At 44.3% G+C, this 19,547-nt stretch overlaps 1 protein-coding gene across 1 annotated transcript in view; it reads left to right on the top strand.

Moving 5' to 3' along the window:
* Positions 1-19,547, top strand: part of LOC135508811 (phosphatidylinositol phosphatase PTPRQ-like) — a 59,004-nt gene that overhangs the window by 26,837 nt on the left and 12,620 nt on the right. The window contains 9 exon segments of the mRNA XM_064929023.1: positions 10,343-10,506; positions 10,583-10,775; positions 10,920-11,055; positions 11,621-11,784; positions 11,878-12,057; positions 12,174-12,281; positions 12,382-12,663; positions 12,743-12,851; positions 12,934-13,106. Of these exon segments, the coding sequence (XP_064785095.1) occupies positions 10,343-10,506; positions 10,583-10,775; positions 10,920-11,055; positions 11,621-11,784; positions 11,878-12,057; positions 12,174-12,281; positions 12,382-12,663; positions 12,743-12,851; positions 12,934-13,106 (1,509 nt within the window).

The raw sequence follows: 19,547 nt of genomic DNA, 5'->3' as shown, positions 1-19,547 counted from the left end.
ACTGTCTGTCTGATACTGTCTGTCTGATACTGTCTAATACTGTCTGTCTAATACTGTCTAATACTGTCTGTCTAATACTGTCTAATACTGTCTGTCTGATACTGTCTAATACTGTCTGTCTGATACTGTCTGTCTAATACTGTCTGTCTGATACTGTCTCTCTGATACTGTCTAATACTGTCTGTCTAATACTGTCTGTCTGATACTGTCTGTCTGATACTGTCTAATACTGTCTGTCTGATACTGTCTGTCTAATACTGTCTGTCTGATACTGTCTGTCTGATACTGTCTGTCTAATACTGTCTGTCTAATACTGTCTGTCTAATACTGTCTGTCTAATACTGTCTAATACTGTCTGTCTAATACTGTCTGTCTGATACTGTCTGTCTGATACTGTCTAATACTGTCTGTCTGATACTGTCTGTCTAATACTGTCTGTCTGATACTGTCTGTCTGATACTGTCTGTCTAATACTGTCTGTCTAATACTGTCTGTCTAATACTGTCTGTCTAATACTGTCTGTCTGATACTGTCTGTCTAATACTGTCTGTCTAATACTGTCTGTCTGATACTGTCTGTCTGATACTGTCTGTCTGATACTGTCTGTCTGATACTGTCTGTCTGTCTGATACTGTCTGTCTGATACTGTCTGTCTAATACTGTCTGTCTAATACTGTCTGTCTAATACTGTCTGTCTAATACTGTCTGTCTGTCTATACTGTCTGTCTGATACTGTCTGTCTGATACTGTCTGTCTGATACTGTCTGTCTGATACTGTCTGTCTAATACTGTCTGTCTGATACTGTCTGTCTGATACTGTCTGTCTGATACTGTCTGTCTGATACTGTCTGTCTGATACTGTCTAATACTGTCTGTCTAATACTGTCTGTCTAATACTGTCTAATACTGTCTGTCTGATACTGTCTAATACTGTCTGTCTAATACTGTCTAATACTGTCTGTCTGATACTGTCTAATACTGTCTAATACTGTCTGTCTGATACTGTCTGTCTAATACTGTCTGTCTGATACTGTCTGTCTGATACTGTCTAATACTGTCTGTCTGATACTGTCTGTCTAATACTGTCTGTCTGATACTGTCTAATACTGTCTGTCTGATACTGTCTGTCTGATACTGTCTGATACTGTCTGTCTGTCTGTCTGATACTGTCTGTCTGATACTGTCTAATACTGTCTGTCTGATACTGTCTGTCTGATACTGTCTGTCTAATACTGTCTGTCTGATACTGTCTGTCTAATACTGTCTGTCTGATACTGTCTAATACTGTCTGTCTAATACTGTCTAATACTGTCTGTCTGATACTGTCTAATACTGTCTGTCTGATACTGTCTGTCTGATACTGTCTAATACTGTCTGTCTGATACTGTCTGTCTGATACTGTCTGTCTGATACTGTCTGTCTGATACTGTCTGTCTGATACTGTCTAATACTGTCTGTCTAATACTGTCTGTCTAATACTGTCTAATACTGTCTGTCTGATACTGTCTAATACTGTCTGTCTGATACTGTCTGTCTGATACTGTCTAATACTGTCTGTCTAATACTGTCTGTCTGATACTGTCTGTCTGATACTGTCTAATACTGTCTGTCTGATACTGTCTGTCTAATACTGTCTGTCTGATACTGTCTGTCTGATACTGTCTGTCTAATACTGTCTGTCTAATACTGTCTGTCTAATACTGTCTGTCTAATACTGTCTAATACTGTCTGTCTAATACTGTCTGTCTGATACTGTCTGTCTGATACTGTCTAATACTGTCTGTCTGATACTGTCTGTCTAATACTGTCTGTCTGATACTGTCTGTCTGATACTGTCTGTCTAATACTGTCTGTCTAATACTGTCTGTCTAATACTGTCTGTCTAATACTGTCTGTCTGATACTGTCTGTCTAATACTGTCTGTCTAATACTGTCTGTCTGATACATTTACATTTACATTTAAGTCATTTAGCAGACGCTCTTATCCAGAGCGACTTACAAATTGGTGAATTCACCTTCTGACATCCAGTGGAACAGCCACTTTACAATAGTGCATCTAAATCATTAAGGGGGGGGATGGTGAGAAGGATTACTTATCCTATCCTAGGTATTCCTTGAAGAGGTGGGGTTTCAGGTGTCTCCGGAAGGTGGTGATTGACTCCGCTGTCCTGGCGTCGTGAGGGAGTTTGTTCCACCATTGGGGGGCCAGAGCAGCGAACAGTTTTGACTGGGCTGAGCGGGAACTGTACTTCCTCAATGGTAGGGAGGCGAGCAGGCCAGAGGTGGATGAACGCAGTGCCCTTGCTTGGGTGTAGGGCCTGATCAGAGCCTGGAGGTACTGCGGTGCCGTTCCCCTCACAGCTCCGTATGCAAGCACCATGGTCTTGTAGCGGATGCGAGCTTCAACTGGAAGCCAGTGGAGAGAGCGGAGGAGCGGGGTGACGTGAGAGAACTTGGGAAGGTTGAACACCAGACGGGCTGCGGCGTTCTGGATGAGTTGTAGGGGCTTAATGGCACAGGCAGGGAGCCCAGCCAACAGCGAGTTGCAGTAATCCAGACGGGAGATGACAAGTGCCTGGATTAGGACCTGCGCCGCTTCCTGTGTGAGGCAGGGTCGTACTCTGCGGATGTTGTAGAGCATGAACCTCCAGGAGCGGGCCACCGCCATGATGTTGGTTGAGAACGACAGGGTGTTGTCCAGGATCACGCCAAGGTTCTTAGCGCTCTGGGAGGAGGACACAATGGAGTTGTCAACCGTGATGGCGAGATCATGGAACGGGCAGTCCTTCCCCGGGAGGAAGAGCAGCTCCGTCTTGCCGAGGTTCAGCTTGAGGTGGTGATCCGTCATCCACACTGATATGTCTGCCAGACATGCAGAGATGCGATTCGCCACCTGGTCATCAGAAGGGGGAAAGGAGAAGATTAATTGTGTGTCGTCTGCATAGCAATGATAGGAGAGACCATGTGAGGTTATGACAGAGCCAAGTGACTTGGTGTATAGCGAGAATAGGAGAGGGCCTAGAACAGAGCCCTGGGGGACACCAGTGGTGAGAGCGCGTGGCGAGGAGACAGATTCTCGCCACGCCACCTGGTAGGAGCGACCTGTCAGGTAGGACGCAATCCAAGCGTGGGCCGCGCCGGAGATGCCCAACTCGGAGAGGGTGGAGAGGAGGATCTGATGGTTCACAGTATCGAAGGCAGCCGATAGGTCTAGAAGGATGAGAGCAGAGGAGAGAGAGTTAGCTTTAGCAGTGCGGAGCGCCTCCGTGATGCAGAGAAGAGCAGTCTCAGTTGAATGACTAGTCTTGAAACCTGACTGATTTGGATCAAGAAGGTCATTCTGAGAGAGATAGTGGGAGAGCTGGCCAAGGACGGCACGTTCAAGAGTTTTGGAGAGAAAAGAAAGAAGGGATACTGGTCTGTAGTTGTTGACATCGGAGGGATCGAGTGTAGGTTTTTTCAGAAGGGGTGCAACTCTCGCTCTCTTGAAGACGGAAGGGACGTAGCCAGCGGTCAGGGATGAGTTGATGAGCGAGGTGAGGTAAGGGAGAAGGTCCCCGGAAATGGTCTGGAGGAGAGAGGAGGGGATAGGGTCGAGCGGGCAGGTTGTTGGGCGGCCGGCCGTCACAAGAAGCGAGATTTCATCTGGAGAGAGAGGGAGAAAGAGGTCAGAGCACAGGGTAGGGCAGTGTGAGCAGAACCAGCGGTGTCGTTTGACTTAGCAAACGAGGATCGGATGTCGTCGACCTTCTTCTCAAAATGGTTGACGAAGTCATCTGCAGAGAGGGAGGAGGGGGGGGGGGGGAGGAGGATTCAGGAGGGAGGAAAAGGTGGCAAAGAGCTTCCTAGGGTTAGAGGCAGATGCTTGGAATTTAGAGTGGTAGAAAGTGGCTTTAGCAGCAGAGACAGAGGAGGAAAATGTAGAGAGGAGGGAGTGAAAGGATGCCAGGTCCGCAGGGAGGCGAGTTTTCCTCCATTTCCGCTCGGCTGCCCGGAGCTCTGTTCTGTGAGCTCGCAATGAGTCATCGAGCCACGGAGCGGGAGGGGAGGACCGAGCCGGCCTGGAGGATAGGGGACATAGAGAGTCAAAGGATGCAGAAAGGGAAGAGAGGAGGGTTGAGGAGGCAGAGTCAGGAGAAAGGTTGGAGAAGGTATGAGCAGAGGGAAGAGATGATAGGATGGAAGAGGAAAGAGTAGCGGGGAGAGAGAGCGAAGGTTGGGACGGCGCGATACCATCCGAGTAGGGGCAGTGTGGGAAGTGTTGGATGAGAGCGAGAGGGAAAAGGATACAAGGTAGTGGTCGGAGACTTGGAGGGGAGTTGCAGTGAGGTTAGTGGAAGAACAGCATCTAGTAAAGATGAGGTCGAGCGTATTGCCTGCCTTGTGAGTAGGGGGAAGGTGAGAGGGTGAGGTCAAAAGAGGAGAGGAGTGGAAAGAAGGAGGCAGAGAGGAATGAGTCAAAGGTAGACGTGGGGAGGTTAAAGTCGCCCAGGACTGTGAGAGGTGAGCCGTCCTCAGGAAAGGAGCTTATCAAGGCATCAAGCTCATTGATGAACTCTCCGAGGGAACCTGGGGGCGATAAATGATAAGAATGTTAAGCTTGAAAGGGCTGGTAATTGTGACAGCATGGAATTCAAAGGAGGCGATAGATAGATGGGTAAGGGAGAGAGAGAGAATGACCACTTGGGAGAGATGAGGATCCCGGTGCCACCACCCCGCTGACCAGAAGCTCTCGGGGTGTGCGAGAACACGTGGGCGGACGAAGAGAGAGCAGTAGGAGTAGCAGTGTTATCTGTGGTGATCCATGTTTCCGTCAGTGCCAGGAAGTCGAGGACTGGAGGGAGGCATAGGCTGAGATGAACTCTGCCTTGTTGGCCGCAGATCGGCAGTTCCAGAGGCTACCGGAGACCAGGAACTCCACGTGGGTCGTGCGCGCTGGGACCACCAGATTAGGGTGGCCGCGGCCACGCGGTGTGGAGCGTTTGTATGGTCTGTGCAGAGAGGAGAGAACAGGGATAGATAGACACATAGTTAACAGGGTACAGAAGAGGCTACGCTAATGCAAAGGGGATTGGAATGACAAGTGGACTACACGTCTCGAATGTTCAGAAAGTTAAGCTTACGTAGCAAGAATCTTATTGACTAAAATGATTGAAATGATACGGTACTGCTGGAGTAGGCTAGCTGGTAGTGGCTGCGATGTTGACACTACACTAATCAAGTCGTTCCGTCGAGTGTGATAGTTTCTACAGTGCTGCTATTCGGGGCTAGCTGGCTAGCTAGCAAGGTTGATTGCGTTCCGTTACTTTAAAAGAACGACAATAGCTGGCTGGCTAACCTAGAAAATCGCTCTAGGCTACACAATTGTCTTAGATACAAAGACGGCTATGTAGCTAGCTAGGATCAAACAAAACAAACCGTTGTACTGTAATAGTTACTACAGTGCTGCTATTCGGGGGCTAGCTGGCTAGCTACGTTAGAAGAACGACAATAGCTGGCCAGCTAACCTAGAAAATCGCTCTAGACTACACAATTGTCTTAGATACAAAGACGGCTATGTAGCTGGCTAGCTACGATCAAACAAATCAAACCGTTGTACTGTAATGAAGTGAAATGAAAATGTGATACTACCTGTGGAGCGACGCGGAATGTTGACCGGGTAGTTGGAGTTCAATTCGGTAGAGGTTGGCTAGCTGTTGGCTAGCTAGCTAGCAGCATTTCCTACGTTAAGGACGACAAATAGCTGGCTAGCTAACCTCGGTAAATTAAGATAATCACTCTAAGTCTACACACTCTAAACTGCACAATTATCTTGGATACGAAGACAACTATGTAGCTAGCTGACACTACGCTAATCGAGTCGTTCAGTAGAGTGTAATAGTTTCTACAGTGCTAGTGGACAGTGGATGTTAGCTAGCTGCTTAGCTAGCTGCTGGGCAGATACGTTAGGACGACGAAATACGATAATTATGCAATTGTCGTTGATACAAAGACGGCTATGTAGCTGGCTAAGAAGAAATTGCTAAGATTAGGCAAATCAAACCGTTGTACTATAACGAAATGTAATGAAATGAAATGTAATGAAAAGTTATACTACCTGCGGACCGAAGTGTAGATGCGACCGCTGATACTGTCTGTCTGATACTGTCTGTCTGATACTGTCTGTCTGTCTGATACTGTCTGTCTGATACTGTCTAATACTGTCTGTCTGATACTGTCTGTCTGATACTGTCTGTCTAATACTGTCTGTCTAATACTGTCTGTCTAATACTGTCTGTCTAATACTGTCTGTCTAATACTGTCTGTCTAATACTGTCTGTCTGATACTGTCTGTCTGATACTGTCTAATACTGTCTGTCTGATACTGTCTGTCTAATACTGTCTGTCTGATACTGTCTGTCTGATACTGTCTGTCTAATACTGTCTGTCTAATACTGTCTGTCTAATACTGTCTGTCTGATACTGTCTGTCTAATACTGTCTGTCTAATACTGTCTGTCTGTCTAATACTGTCTGTCTAATACTGTCTGTCTGATACTGTCTGTCTAATACTGTCTGTCTAATACTGTCTGTCTAATACTGTCTGTCTAATACTGTCTGTCTGATATTGTCTGTCTGATACTGTCTGTCTAATACTGTCTGTCTGATACTGTCTGTCTGATACTGTCTGTCTGATACTGTCTGATAGTGTCTGTCTGATCCTGTCTAATACTGTCTGTCTGATACTGTCTGTCTGATACTGTCTGATAGTGTCTGTCTGATCCTGTCTAATACTGTCTGTCTGATACTGTCTAATACTGTCTGTCTGATACTGTCTAATACTGTCTGTCTGATACTGTCTGTCTGATACTGTCTGTCTGATACTGTCTAATACTGTCTGTCTGATACTGTCTGTCTGATACTGTCTGTCTAATACTGTCTGATACTGTCTGTCTGATACTGTCTAATACTGTCTGTCTAATACTGTCTGTCTGATACTGTCTGTCTGATACTGTCTAATACTGTCTGTCTGATACTGTCTAATACTGTCTGTCTGATACTGTCTAATACTGTCTGTCTAATACTGTCTAATACTGTCTGTCTGATACTGTCTGTCTGATACTGTCTGTCTGATACTGTCTGTCTGATACTGTCTAATACTGTCTGTCTAATACTGTCTAATACTGTCTGTCTGATACTGTCTAATACTGTCTGTCTGATACTGTCTGTCTGATACTGTCTGTCTAATACTGTCTGTCTGATACTGTCTGTCTGATACTGTCTAATACTGTCTGTCTAATACTGTCTGTCTGATACTGTCTGTCTGATACTGTCTAATACTGTCTGTCTGATACTGTCTAATACTGTCTGTCTGATACTGTCTAATACTGTCTAATACTGTCTGTCTGATACTGTCTAATACTGTCTGTCTGATACTGTCTGTCTAATACTGTCTGTCTGATACTGTCTAATACTGTCTGTCTGATACTGTCTAATACTGTCTGTCTGATACTGTCTAATACTGTCTGTCTGATACTGTCTGTCTGATACTGTCTGTCTGATACTGTCTGTCTGATACTGTCTGTCTGATACTGTCTAATACTGTCTGTCTGATACTGTCTAATACTCTCTGTCTGATACTGTCTAATACTGTCTGTCTGATACTGTCTGTCTAATACTGTCTAATACTGTCTGTCTGATACTGTCTAATACTGTCTGTCTGATACTGTCTAATACTGTCTGTCTGATACTGTCTGTCTGATACTGTCTGTCTGATACTGTCTGTCTAATACTGTCTCTCTGATACTGTCTAATACTGTCTGTCTGATACTGTCTGTCTGATACTGTCTAATACTGTCTGTCTAATACTGTCTGTCTAATACTGTCTAATACTGTCTGTCTGATACTGTCTAATACTGTCTGTCTGATACTGTCTGTCTGATACTGTCTGTCTGATACTGTCTGTCTGATACTGTCTAATACTGTCTGTCTGATACTGTCTAATACTGTCTGTCTGATACTGTCTGTCTGATACTGTCTAATACTGTCTGTCTGATACTGTCTAATACTGTCTGTCTGATACTGTCTGTCTGATACTGTCTAATACTGTCTGTCTGATACTGTCTGTCTGATACTGTCTAATACTGTCTGTCTAATACTGTCTGATACTGTCTGTCTGATACTGTCTAATACTGTCTGTCTGATACTGTCTAATACTGTCTGTCTGATACTGTCTGTCTGATACTGTCTGTCTGATACTGTCTAATACTGTCTGTCTGATACTGTCTAATACTGTCTGTCTGATACTGTCTAATACTGTCTGTCTGATACTGTCTAATACTGTCTGTCTGATACTGTCTGTCTGATACTGTCTAATACTGTCTGTCTGATACTGTCTGTCTGATACTGTCTAATACTGTCTGTCTGATACTGTCTGTCTAATACTGTCTGTCTGATACTGTCTAATACTGTCTGTCTAATACTGTCTGTCTAATACTGTCTGTCTGATACTGTCTAATACTGTCTGTCTAATACTGTCTAATACTGTCTGTCTGATACTGTCTGTCTGATACTGTCTGTCTGATACTGTCTGTCTAATACTGTCTGTCTAATACTGTCTGTCTGATACTGTTTGTCTAATACTGTCTGTCTAATACTGTCTGTCTGTCTAATACTGTCTGTCTAATACTGTCTGTCTAATACTGTCTGTCTGATACTGTCTAATACTGTCTGTCTAATACTGTCTGTCTGATACTGTCTGTCTAATACTGTCTGTCTGATACTGTCTGTCTGATACTGTCTGTCTGATACTGTCTGTCTGATACTGTCTGTCTAATACTGTCTGTCTAATACTGTCTAATACTGTCTGTCTGATACTGTCTGTCTGATACTGTCTAATACTGTCTGTCTGATACTGTCTAATACTGTCTGTCTGATACTGTCTGTCTGATACCGTCTGTCTGATACTGTCTGTCTAATACTGTCTAATACTGTCTTTCTGATACTGTCTGTCTGATACTGTCTAATGCTGTCTGTCTGATACTGTCTAATACTGTCTGTCTGATACTGTCTGTCTAATACTGTCTGTCTAATACTGTCTGTCTGATACTGTCTAATACTGTCTTTCTGATACTGTCTGTCTGATACTGTCTAATGCTGTCTGTCTGATACTGTCTGTCTGATACTGTCTGTCTGATACTGTCTAATACTGTCTAATACTGTCTGTCTGATACTTTCTAATACTGTCTGTCTGATACTATCTGTCTGATACTGTCTGTCTGATACTGTCTGTCTGATACTGTCTAATGCTGTCTGTCTGATACTGTCTGTCTGATACTGTCTGTCTGATACTGTCTAATACTGTCTGTCTGATACTGTCTAATACTGTCTGTCTAATACTGTCTGTCTGATACCGTCTGTCTGATACTGTCTGTCTAATACTGTCTAATACTGTCTGTCTGATACTGTCTGTCTAATACTGTCTGTCTAATACTGTCTGTCTGATACTGTCTAATACTGTCTTTCTGATAATGTCTGTCTGATACTGTCTAATGCTGTCTGTCTGATACTGTCTGTCTGATACTGTCTGTCTGATACTGTCTAATACTGTCTAATACTGTCTGTCTGATACTTTCTAATACTGTCTGTCTGATACTATCTGTCTGATACTGTCTGTCTGATACTGTCTGTCTGATACTGTCTGTCTAATACTGTCTGTCTAATACTGTCTGTCTGATACTGTCTAATACTGTCTGTCTGATACTGTCTAATACTGTCTGTCTTATACTGTCTGTCTGATACTGTCTGTCTAATACTGTCTGTCTAATACTGTCTGTCTGATACTGTCTAATACTGTCTTTCTGATACTGTCTGTCTGATACTGTCTAATACTGTCTGTCTGATACTGTCTGTCTGATACTGTCTAATACTGTCTGTCTGATACTGTCTGTCTGATACTGTCTAATACTGTCTGTCTGATACTGTCTGTCTGATACTGTCTAATACTGTCTGTCTGATACTGTCTAATACTGTCTGTCTGATACTGTCTGTCTGATACTGTCTGTCTGTCTGTCTAATACTGTCTGTCTGATACTGTCTGTCTGATACTGTCTGTCTGATACTGTCTAATACTGTCTGTCTGATACTGTCTAATACTGTCTGTCTGATACTGTCTGTCTAATACTGTCTGTCTAATACTGTCTGTCTGATACTGTCTAATACTGTCTGTCTGATACTGTCTGTCTGATACTGTCTGTCTGTCTGTCTGTGTGTGTGTGTGTGTGTGTGTGTGTGTGTGTGTGTGTGTGTGTGTGTGTGTGTGTGTGTGTGTGTGTGTGTCTGTGTGTGTCTGTGTGTGTGTGTAGCTCCCAGTGCAGTGCAGGCTCTGCAGGCAGTAGCAGTAGACTCTGTGTCGGTGCGTGTGAGTTGGAGAAGTCCTGCCCAGCCCAACGGTCTGATCACACAGTACAGACTCCTGGTTCTTTCTGACAACACACTGCTACAGGACATCACCCTCACTGGAACACAGGTACCACTCTATCTGTCTGGATTAGTGGCTGTGTGTGTGTGTGTGTGTGTCTCTGATGTTTTCATCTTATCTTTAGGATCTAAATTACACTGATCTCCTTGGTGATGGAACGTTTGCTGCTGTTATCCCTGACCACTCTCTCCGGCGTAAGAGATCAACTGACAGCCTGACCATCTCCCCACCTGCGTTCACGGTCACCCTCCCCGACCACACGCTCATCACCGGCATGACCAGGACTGCAATCAGCCGCACACACAGGGCTCCAACCAGCCCTAACACTAACTTTGAGCACAACAGCAACACTGACCCGACAGTCACTGAGGGCTCCAGTCTGGCCAGTATGGCCCCTGGGACTGGCCAGACCTCTGACTTTCCAGACTCCACCCCTCTGACCTTTGACCATGTGACTTTAGGGACCTCTTCCCTCTCCCTAACCACCTCACCCCTGGCCACACCCCTCCCCTGGCTCACTGCCCACCCACAGCCCGGCCAGCTCACCTCTGGCAAGCCCCACCTCTCTACCCGCTCTGCACCTGCAGCCACTGGACACCTCCAGACACTCCTGACATACCTCTTCACCAGGGCTGCTGCATCCAGTACCCCAGGAAGTACTGCACTCACCACTAACCTTTAATCTTTTAACCAACCGCAAGTTGACGTTTATTGTCATGAATCTTGCCCTGGAGGCAGAACTGAGCAATTTCCGCTAGATGGGCCAACTGCAAAGTCAAAATTGGCTATATTGTGTAAATTCATGAAAACAAAAATGTGCTTTTTGGTCTTAATTTAAGGTTAGGTTTAGGCATTAGGCTTAGCAGTGTTGTTAGGGTTAGGTTTAAAATCAGGTTTATTTGGTATTTTATTAGGATCACCATTGTCTGTTGCAATTGCAGCAGCTACTCTTCCTGGGGTCCACACAAAACATGAAACATGACATAATACAGAACATCAATAGATAAGAACAGCTCAAGGACAGAACAAGTGACCACTCTGCAGAGCTGCCTCCAGTACATGAGTCCTAACACTTTAAACATTTAAGACTAGTTGATGAATGAGGTGTGTTACCACTGCTCTACAGTCTGTCCTATACACCGTGTGTGTGTGTGTGTGTTCCAGGAGTGTATGTGAGGGACAAGGTCATAGACATGCAGGCTAAGGAGCTGTCTTACCTAGTCTCTGGTCTCAGTCCCTTCACTGACTACACCTTCACTGTTACCGCGGCTACTACTATTGGAGAGGGACCTGCAACACGCGTCACTGAGAGGACTCGCGAACAGGGTACACACAGATATATATATATATATATACACAGTTTTGTAATAATGTCATTGTTTGTTTATTGTTGTTGTTTATTGTTGTGCGTTGTTGTAGTTCCTAGCTCAGTGGTGGGAGTGTCCTATCAGAATGTTAGCTCCACCTCTATCCTGGTCAGCTGGACTCTGCCCCTCAACCCCAATGGACGAATCACACACTACACTCTCTACGGACTCAACCTACACAGCAACCGGGCCCTGCAGAGAATTACACACAACACCAGCATACTGCTCACAGGTAACACACACACACACACAAACACATACCGTATGTACACGTATACACACATGGTCCAAGTCTGGTTCAAGCCTGTAAATATGTATTGGTATTAGGCTGCTTGCTGTGTGTTTCAGGGCTGGAGAAGTATACAGGTTATAAACTGCGAGTGGCTGCATCTACTGCTGTAGGAGAGAGCTCTCTGTCTGACCTAGATGATATTTTCGCTGTCACACCCGAGGATGGTACATACACACACACACACACACACACACACACACCTCTGTCATTGTGTGGGTTTAATGATAGAAAGTCCAGTCTTACCCCTCTCTATCTCTCTCTCAGAACCTGACACCCCGCCTGTAGGGTTAACAGTGGTAGACACTTCTCCCTCCACCACCACCCTCTCTTGGTCGCCCCCGGAGAGAGCCAATGGGGTGATCCAACAGTATGAGGTTCTGTACGAGAACCAATCGTATGTGGCAGTGTTGAACAGCTCTGTCCCCAGAGTGACTCTGACAGGGCTAAGGCCGTTTTCATACTATAATGTCTCTGTCAGAGCATACACACGCATCGGACATGGGAACCACACCTCAGACACACTCACTATGCTGTCTGGGGAGGACGGTGAGTCTACACACAAACACACACTAGACACATGCACACACTAACGCCTCATGTTGAAGTGTGTGTGTCTCCTCTCTAGTCCCGGGTAGTCCTTCCTACGGCCTGTCCTACGTGTCTGTCAGTTCCAATGAGGTGAACGTGACATGGGAGCACCCCCTGGTGCCCAACGGAGTTATCACACACTACAGGTACATCTCTGCTGAGCTTCTATATTTGAACTGTCTCGTGATGACTAAATGCACTTTAAATGGACTTTGATTTGATTTACAGCCTTGAGCTGCGAAACTCCTCCCACTTCCTCAACCTGACCACACCCATCAACCACGCCCAGATCACACACCTGAGGAAGTTTGCGCAATACACTCTGGTGGTGAAGGCACACACACGTATTGGCTCCGGAAACCACAGCAGTGACCCTCTCAACATTACCACTCTGGAGGACGGTGAGAGCCTCTCAAACATCACACACACACACACACACACACACACACACACACACACACACACACACACACACACACACACACACACACACACACACAGTAAACCCCTAAACATCACCCCAACAGAGGGAGGGACCCTGGGGTGAGAGGGGGGAGGGGGACCATGGTTAGAGTCATTATATTTCAGGTGGCTGCATTGTGGACCATGTTGTTAACGTGACCGGAGACTCTGGACCACAGAAGGTTCATCATTACCTCTTCTTCTCATCTCACTACTGTGAGGTCACTTCCTCTTTCGTTTTCAGGTTCTCCTGACACTCTGACATCACAGAGGTTATCACAGAGATATTCAACAGGCCCAAAACCATGCTATTAACCAATCAGCTTCACTTCACAGGGCTGTACTTACAGTTGATTAACCAATCAGCTTCTCTTCACACGGCTGTACTTACAGATGAGACAGAATGCAGACAGACCTTCCTTCTTCCAGTCCATTTCCCCAAGGTGGCATGGTTTTCAGTGTGTCTGTGTTATGGTTCTAATCAATGGTAAGTTTGTTTCAGAACCAGACACTCCCCCTCAGTTTCTGCAAGCCAGGACATTTTCAGACTACGAGGTACAATTGTCATGGGAACCACCGAAAGAGGCCAACTCTGACATCCTCTACTACATAGTCAGAGTCTGGTGAGTTTTTTAAAATTTCATTATTGATCAATAGTTTGAATCCTACTGCTGATGTGATGTTGAAAAAGATGTTGAGGGATGAGGCATTCTGATTGAAGGAGCAGTTACAGCTAGCTCCAACATGGTCTCTCTCTTCTTCATCCTCCTTCCTTCTCTCTTCTCTAAGGAATGAGTCTTCTGAGGTGTGGCAGAACGTGACAGATACAGCTGTGGTTATCAGTGTTGACTCAGAGAGTCGCTACAATGCCTCTATCTCTAGCTGGACACGCCTGGGGGACGGCGGTGTCCTTATATACATCAGCTTCAGTACTATTGACACAGGTGTACACACACAGACACAGACAGACTTTAGAGAGTTAGTTCCTTAACTTTTGAAAATCTTGTTGTCCAAACTGAGCAATGCTCCAGGCCTTCAGTTCATCTTTATTGAACACAAACTCTTGCAATTTTCTTCCACAGTGCCGTTTGACCCTCCCCAGAATGTGTCGTTAGTGAACCTGACCTCTTCCTCGGTGACCATGCTCTGGCAACCTCCCACTCAGCCAAATGGAATACTCCTGCACTACACTCTGTACTACTCAGACAATACCACTGTCACAGAACAGGTGAGTTTTACAGCACTACACTCTGTACTACTCAGACAATACCACTGTCACAGAACAGGTGAGTTTTACAGCACTACAGTGTATACTACACAGACAATACCACTGTCACAGAACAGGTGAGTTTTACAGCACTACAGTGTATACTACTCAGACAATACCACTGTCACAGAACAGGTGAGTTTTACAGCACTACAGTGTATACTACACAGACAATACCACTGTCACAGAACAGGTGAGTTTTACAGCACTACAGTGTATACTACTCAGACAATACCACTGTCACAGAACAGGTGAGTTTTACAGCACTACAGTGTATACTACACAGACAATACCACTGTCACAGAACAGGTGAGTTTTACAGCACTACAGTGTATACTACACAGACAATACCACTGTCACAGAACAGGTGAGTTTTACAGCACTACAGTGTATACTACACAGACAATACCACTGTCACAGAACAGGTGAGTTTTACAGCACTACAGTGTATACTACACAGACAATACCACTGTCACAGAACAGGTGAGTTTTACAGCACTACAGTGTATACTACACAGACAATACCACTGTCACAGAACAGGTGAGTTTTACAGCACTACAGTGTATACTACACAGACAATACCACTGTCACAGAACAGGTGAGTTTTACAGCACTACAGTGTATACTACTCAGACAATACCACTGAAACAGAACAGGTGAGTTTTACAGCACTACAGTGTATACTACACAGACAATACCACTGAAACAGAACAGGTGAGTTTTACAGCACTACAGTGTATACTACACAGACAATACCACTGAAACAGAACAGGTGAGTTTTACAGCACTACAGTGTATACTACACAGACAATACCACTGTCACAGAACAGGTGAGTTTTACAGCACTACAGTGTATACTACACAGACAATACCACTGTCACAGAACAGGTGAGTTTTACAGCACTACAGTGTATACTACACAGACAATACCACTGTCACAGAACAGGTGAGTTTTACAGCACTACAGTGTATACTACTCAGACAATACCACTGAAACAGAACAGGTGAGTTTTACAGCACTACAGTGTATACTACACAGACAATACCACTGAAACAGAACAGGTGAGTTTTACAGCACTACAGTGTATACTACACAGACAATACCACTGAAACAGAACAGGTGAGTTTTACAGCACTACAGTGTATACTACACAGACAATACCACTGTCACAGAACAGGTGAGTTTTACAGCACTACAGTGTATACTACATACCACTGTCACAGAACAGGTGAGTTTTACAGCACTACAGTGTATACTACACAGACAATACCACTGTCACAGAACAGGTGAGTTTTACAGCACTACAGTGTATACTACACAGACAATACCACTGTCACAGAACAGGTGAGTTTTACAGCACTACAGTGTATACTACACAGACAATACCACTGTCACAGAACAGGTGAGTTTTACAGCACTACAGTGTATACTACACAGACAATACCACTGTCACAGAACAGGTGAGTTTTACAGCACTACAGTGTATACTACACAGACAATACCACTGTCATGAGTTTTACTACACAGACAATACCACTGTCACAGAACAGGTGAGTTTTACAGCACTACAGTGTATACTACACAGACAATACCACTGTCACAGAACAGGTGAGTTTTACAGCACTACAGTGTATACTACACAGACAATACCACTGTCACAGAACAGGTGAGTTTTACAGCACTACAGTGTATACTACACAGACAATACCACTGTCACAGAACAGGTGAGTTTTACAGCACTACAGTGTATACTACACAGACAATACCACTGTCACAGAACAGGTGAGTTTTACAGCACTACAGTGTATACTACACAGACAATACCACTGTCACAGAACAGGTGAGTTTTACAGCACTACAGTGTATACTACACAGACAATACCACTGTCACAGAACAGGTGAGTTTTACAGCACTACAGTGTATACTACACAGACAATACCACTGTCACAGAACAGGTGAGTTTTACAGCACAGTGTATACTAGACAATGTCACAGAACAGGTGAGTTTTACAGCACTACAGTGTATACTACACAGACAATACCACTGTCACAGAACAGGTGAGTTTTACAGCACTACAGTGTATACTACACAGACAATACCACTGTCACAGAACAGGTGAGTTTTACAGCACTACAGTGTATACTACACAGACAATACCACTGTCACAGAACAGGTGAGTTTTACAGCACTACAGTGTATACTACACAGACAATACCACTGTCACAGAACAGGTGAGTTTTACAGCACTACAGTGTATACTACACAGACAATACCACTGTCACAGAACAGGTGAGTTTTACAGCACTACAGTGTATACTACACAGACAATACCACTGTCACAGAACAGGTGAGTTTTACAGCACTACAGTGTATACTACACAGACAATACCACTGTCACAGAACAGGTGAGTTTTACAGCACTACAGTGTATACTACACAGACAATACCACTGACAATACCACTGTGTATACACAGAACAGGAACAGGTGAGTTTTACAGCACTACAGTGTATACTACACAGACAATACCACTGTCACAGAACAGGTGAGTTTTACAGCACTACAGTGTATACTACACAGACAATACCACTGTCACAGAACAGGTGAGTTTTACAGCACTACAGTGTATACTACACAGACAATACCACTGTCACAGAACAGGTGAGTTTTACAGCACTACAGTGTATACTACACAGACAATACCACTGTCACAGAACAGGTGAGTTTTACAGCACTACAGTGTATACTACACAGACAATACCACTGTCACAGAACAGAAGTTTTACAGTGTATTTACAGCACTACAGTGTATACTACACAGACAATACCACTGTCACAGAACAGGTGAGTTTTACAGCACTACAGTGTATACTACACAGACAATACCACTGTCACAGAACAGGTGAGTTTTACAGCACTACAGTGTATACTACACAGACAATACCACTGTCACAGAACAGGTGAGTTTTACAGCACTACAGTGTATACTACACAGACAATACCACTGTCACAGAACAGGTGAGTTTTACAGCACTACAGTGTATACTACTCAGACAATACCACTGTCACAGAACAGGTGAGTTTTACAGCACTACAGTGTATACACTACAGTGTATACTACACAGACAATACCACTGTCACAGAACAGGTGAGTTTTACAGCACTACAGTGTATACTACACAGACAATACCACTGTCACAGAACAGGTGAGTTTTACAGCACTACAGTGTATACTACACAGACAATACCACTGTCACAGAACAGGTGAGTTTTACAGCACTACAGTGTATACTACACAGACAATACCACTGTCACAGAACAGGTGAGTTTTACAGCACTACAGTGTATACTACACAGACAATACCACTGTCACAGAACAGGTGAGTTTTACAGCACTACAGTGTATACTACACAGACAATACCACTGTCACAGAACAGGTGAGTTTTACAGCACTACAGTGTATACTACACAGACAATACCACTGTCACAGAACAGGTGAGTTTTACAGCACTACAGTGTATACTACACAGACAATACCACTGTCACAGAACAGGTGAGTTTTACAGCACTACAGTGTATACTACACAGACAATACCACTGTCACAGAACAGGTGAGTTTTACAGCACTACAGTGTATACTACACAGACAATACCACTGTCACAGAACAGGTGAGTTTTACAGCACTACAGTGTATACTACTCAGACAATAGTTTTACAGCCACTGTATACTAAACAGAACAGAACAGTGAGTTTTACAGCACTACAGTGTATACTACTCAGACAATACCACTGTCACAGAACAGGTGAGTTTTACAGCACTACAGTGTATACTACTCAGACAATACCACTGAAACAGAACAGGTGAGTTTTACAGCACTACAGTGTATACTACACAGACAATACCACTGTCACAGAACAGGTGAGTTTTACAGCACTACAGTGTATACTACACAGACAATACCACTGAAACAGAACAGGTGAGTTTTACAGCACTACAGTGTATACTACACAGACAATACCACTGTCACAGAACAGGTGAGTTTTACAGCACTACAGTGTATACTACACAGACAATACCACTGTCACAGAACAGGTGAGTTTTACAGCACTACAGTGTATACTACACAGACAATACCACTGAAACAGAACAGGTGAGTTTTACAGCACTACAGTGTATACTACACAGACAATAAAGCTGTTATAAAGCAGGTGAGTAACACACACGCACATTGTACACTCGTGTAAAAGTGTGTTATTTTCTACTTTAAGGGCATTGTCTCTCTTCCCTCTCCTCTAGCATATCCCAGTGTCAGAGCTGGACCCTGTCTCCCCGGGGGAGGACCTGTCCTACCGCTTGTCTGGCCTGAGAGGAGGACAGAACTACAGCCTCTGGCTGACCTCCAGCACCCTGCAGGGGGATGGGGGGGTCCATACTGATCCCTTAAACCTACTCACCCCAGAGGATGGTCAGTCATATATACACACACACACACACACACACACACACACACACACACACACACACACACACACACACACACACACACACACAGAGTCTGCACTGTTTTTTCCAACCTCTTTTTGAACTTACTAAAATCACGGAAAAACTCTGAGATTGAAGTGTAACTTTCAGCTGGCTAGTGAATGGAGGTAACTCTGTCAGTCTGACAAACTGCCCCTTTTTGTCCCTCCGAGGCCTCCGTACCTCAGACAACCAGTTTGTGTCTCCTTTTACTGAACCTGGTGGAAGTTTAGTCTTTAACATCTTGGACATCTGATCATATCTTGTTGTCCAAACGGAGCAATGCTACAGGCCTCCATGTATTTAGTAAACAGATCTTGGCATCAATCTTTCAATGCTATCAACATAGACATCCTGTATAGTTTTGTCAGTAGGTCATTATTCTCTCAGTGTTAGTAGTTGATAGTGTTGAGAAGTGATCAGTCTTCTGTTAATGTTGTCTGTAGCTGCAGGTGCAGATGAATCACTGTTGAAATGCAGCACCTGGATTATAAGAAGAAGTAGCAATGTCCATGTCAAATAGATAATACAGATAAAATGTCTGATACTATTCATCTGGATTAGAAAACAGTCAGGTATTGTTCAT

The sequence above is a fragment of the Oncorhynchus masou genome, chromosome 22 (genome assembly GCF_036934945.1).
Source record: "Oncorhynchus masou masou isolate Uvic2021 chromosome 22, UVic_Omas_1.1, whole genome shotgun sequence".
NCBI lineage: Eukaryota > Metazoa > Chordata > Actinopteri > Salmoniformes > Salmonidae > Oncorhynchus > Oncorhynchus masou.
The sequence above is the reverse complement of the archived record's forward strand: the minus strand, read 5'-3'. Positions and strand labels throughout refer to the sequence as shown.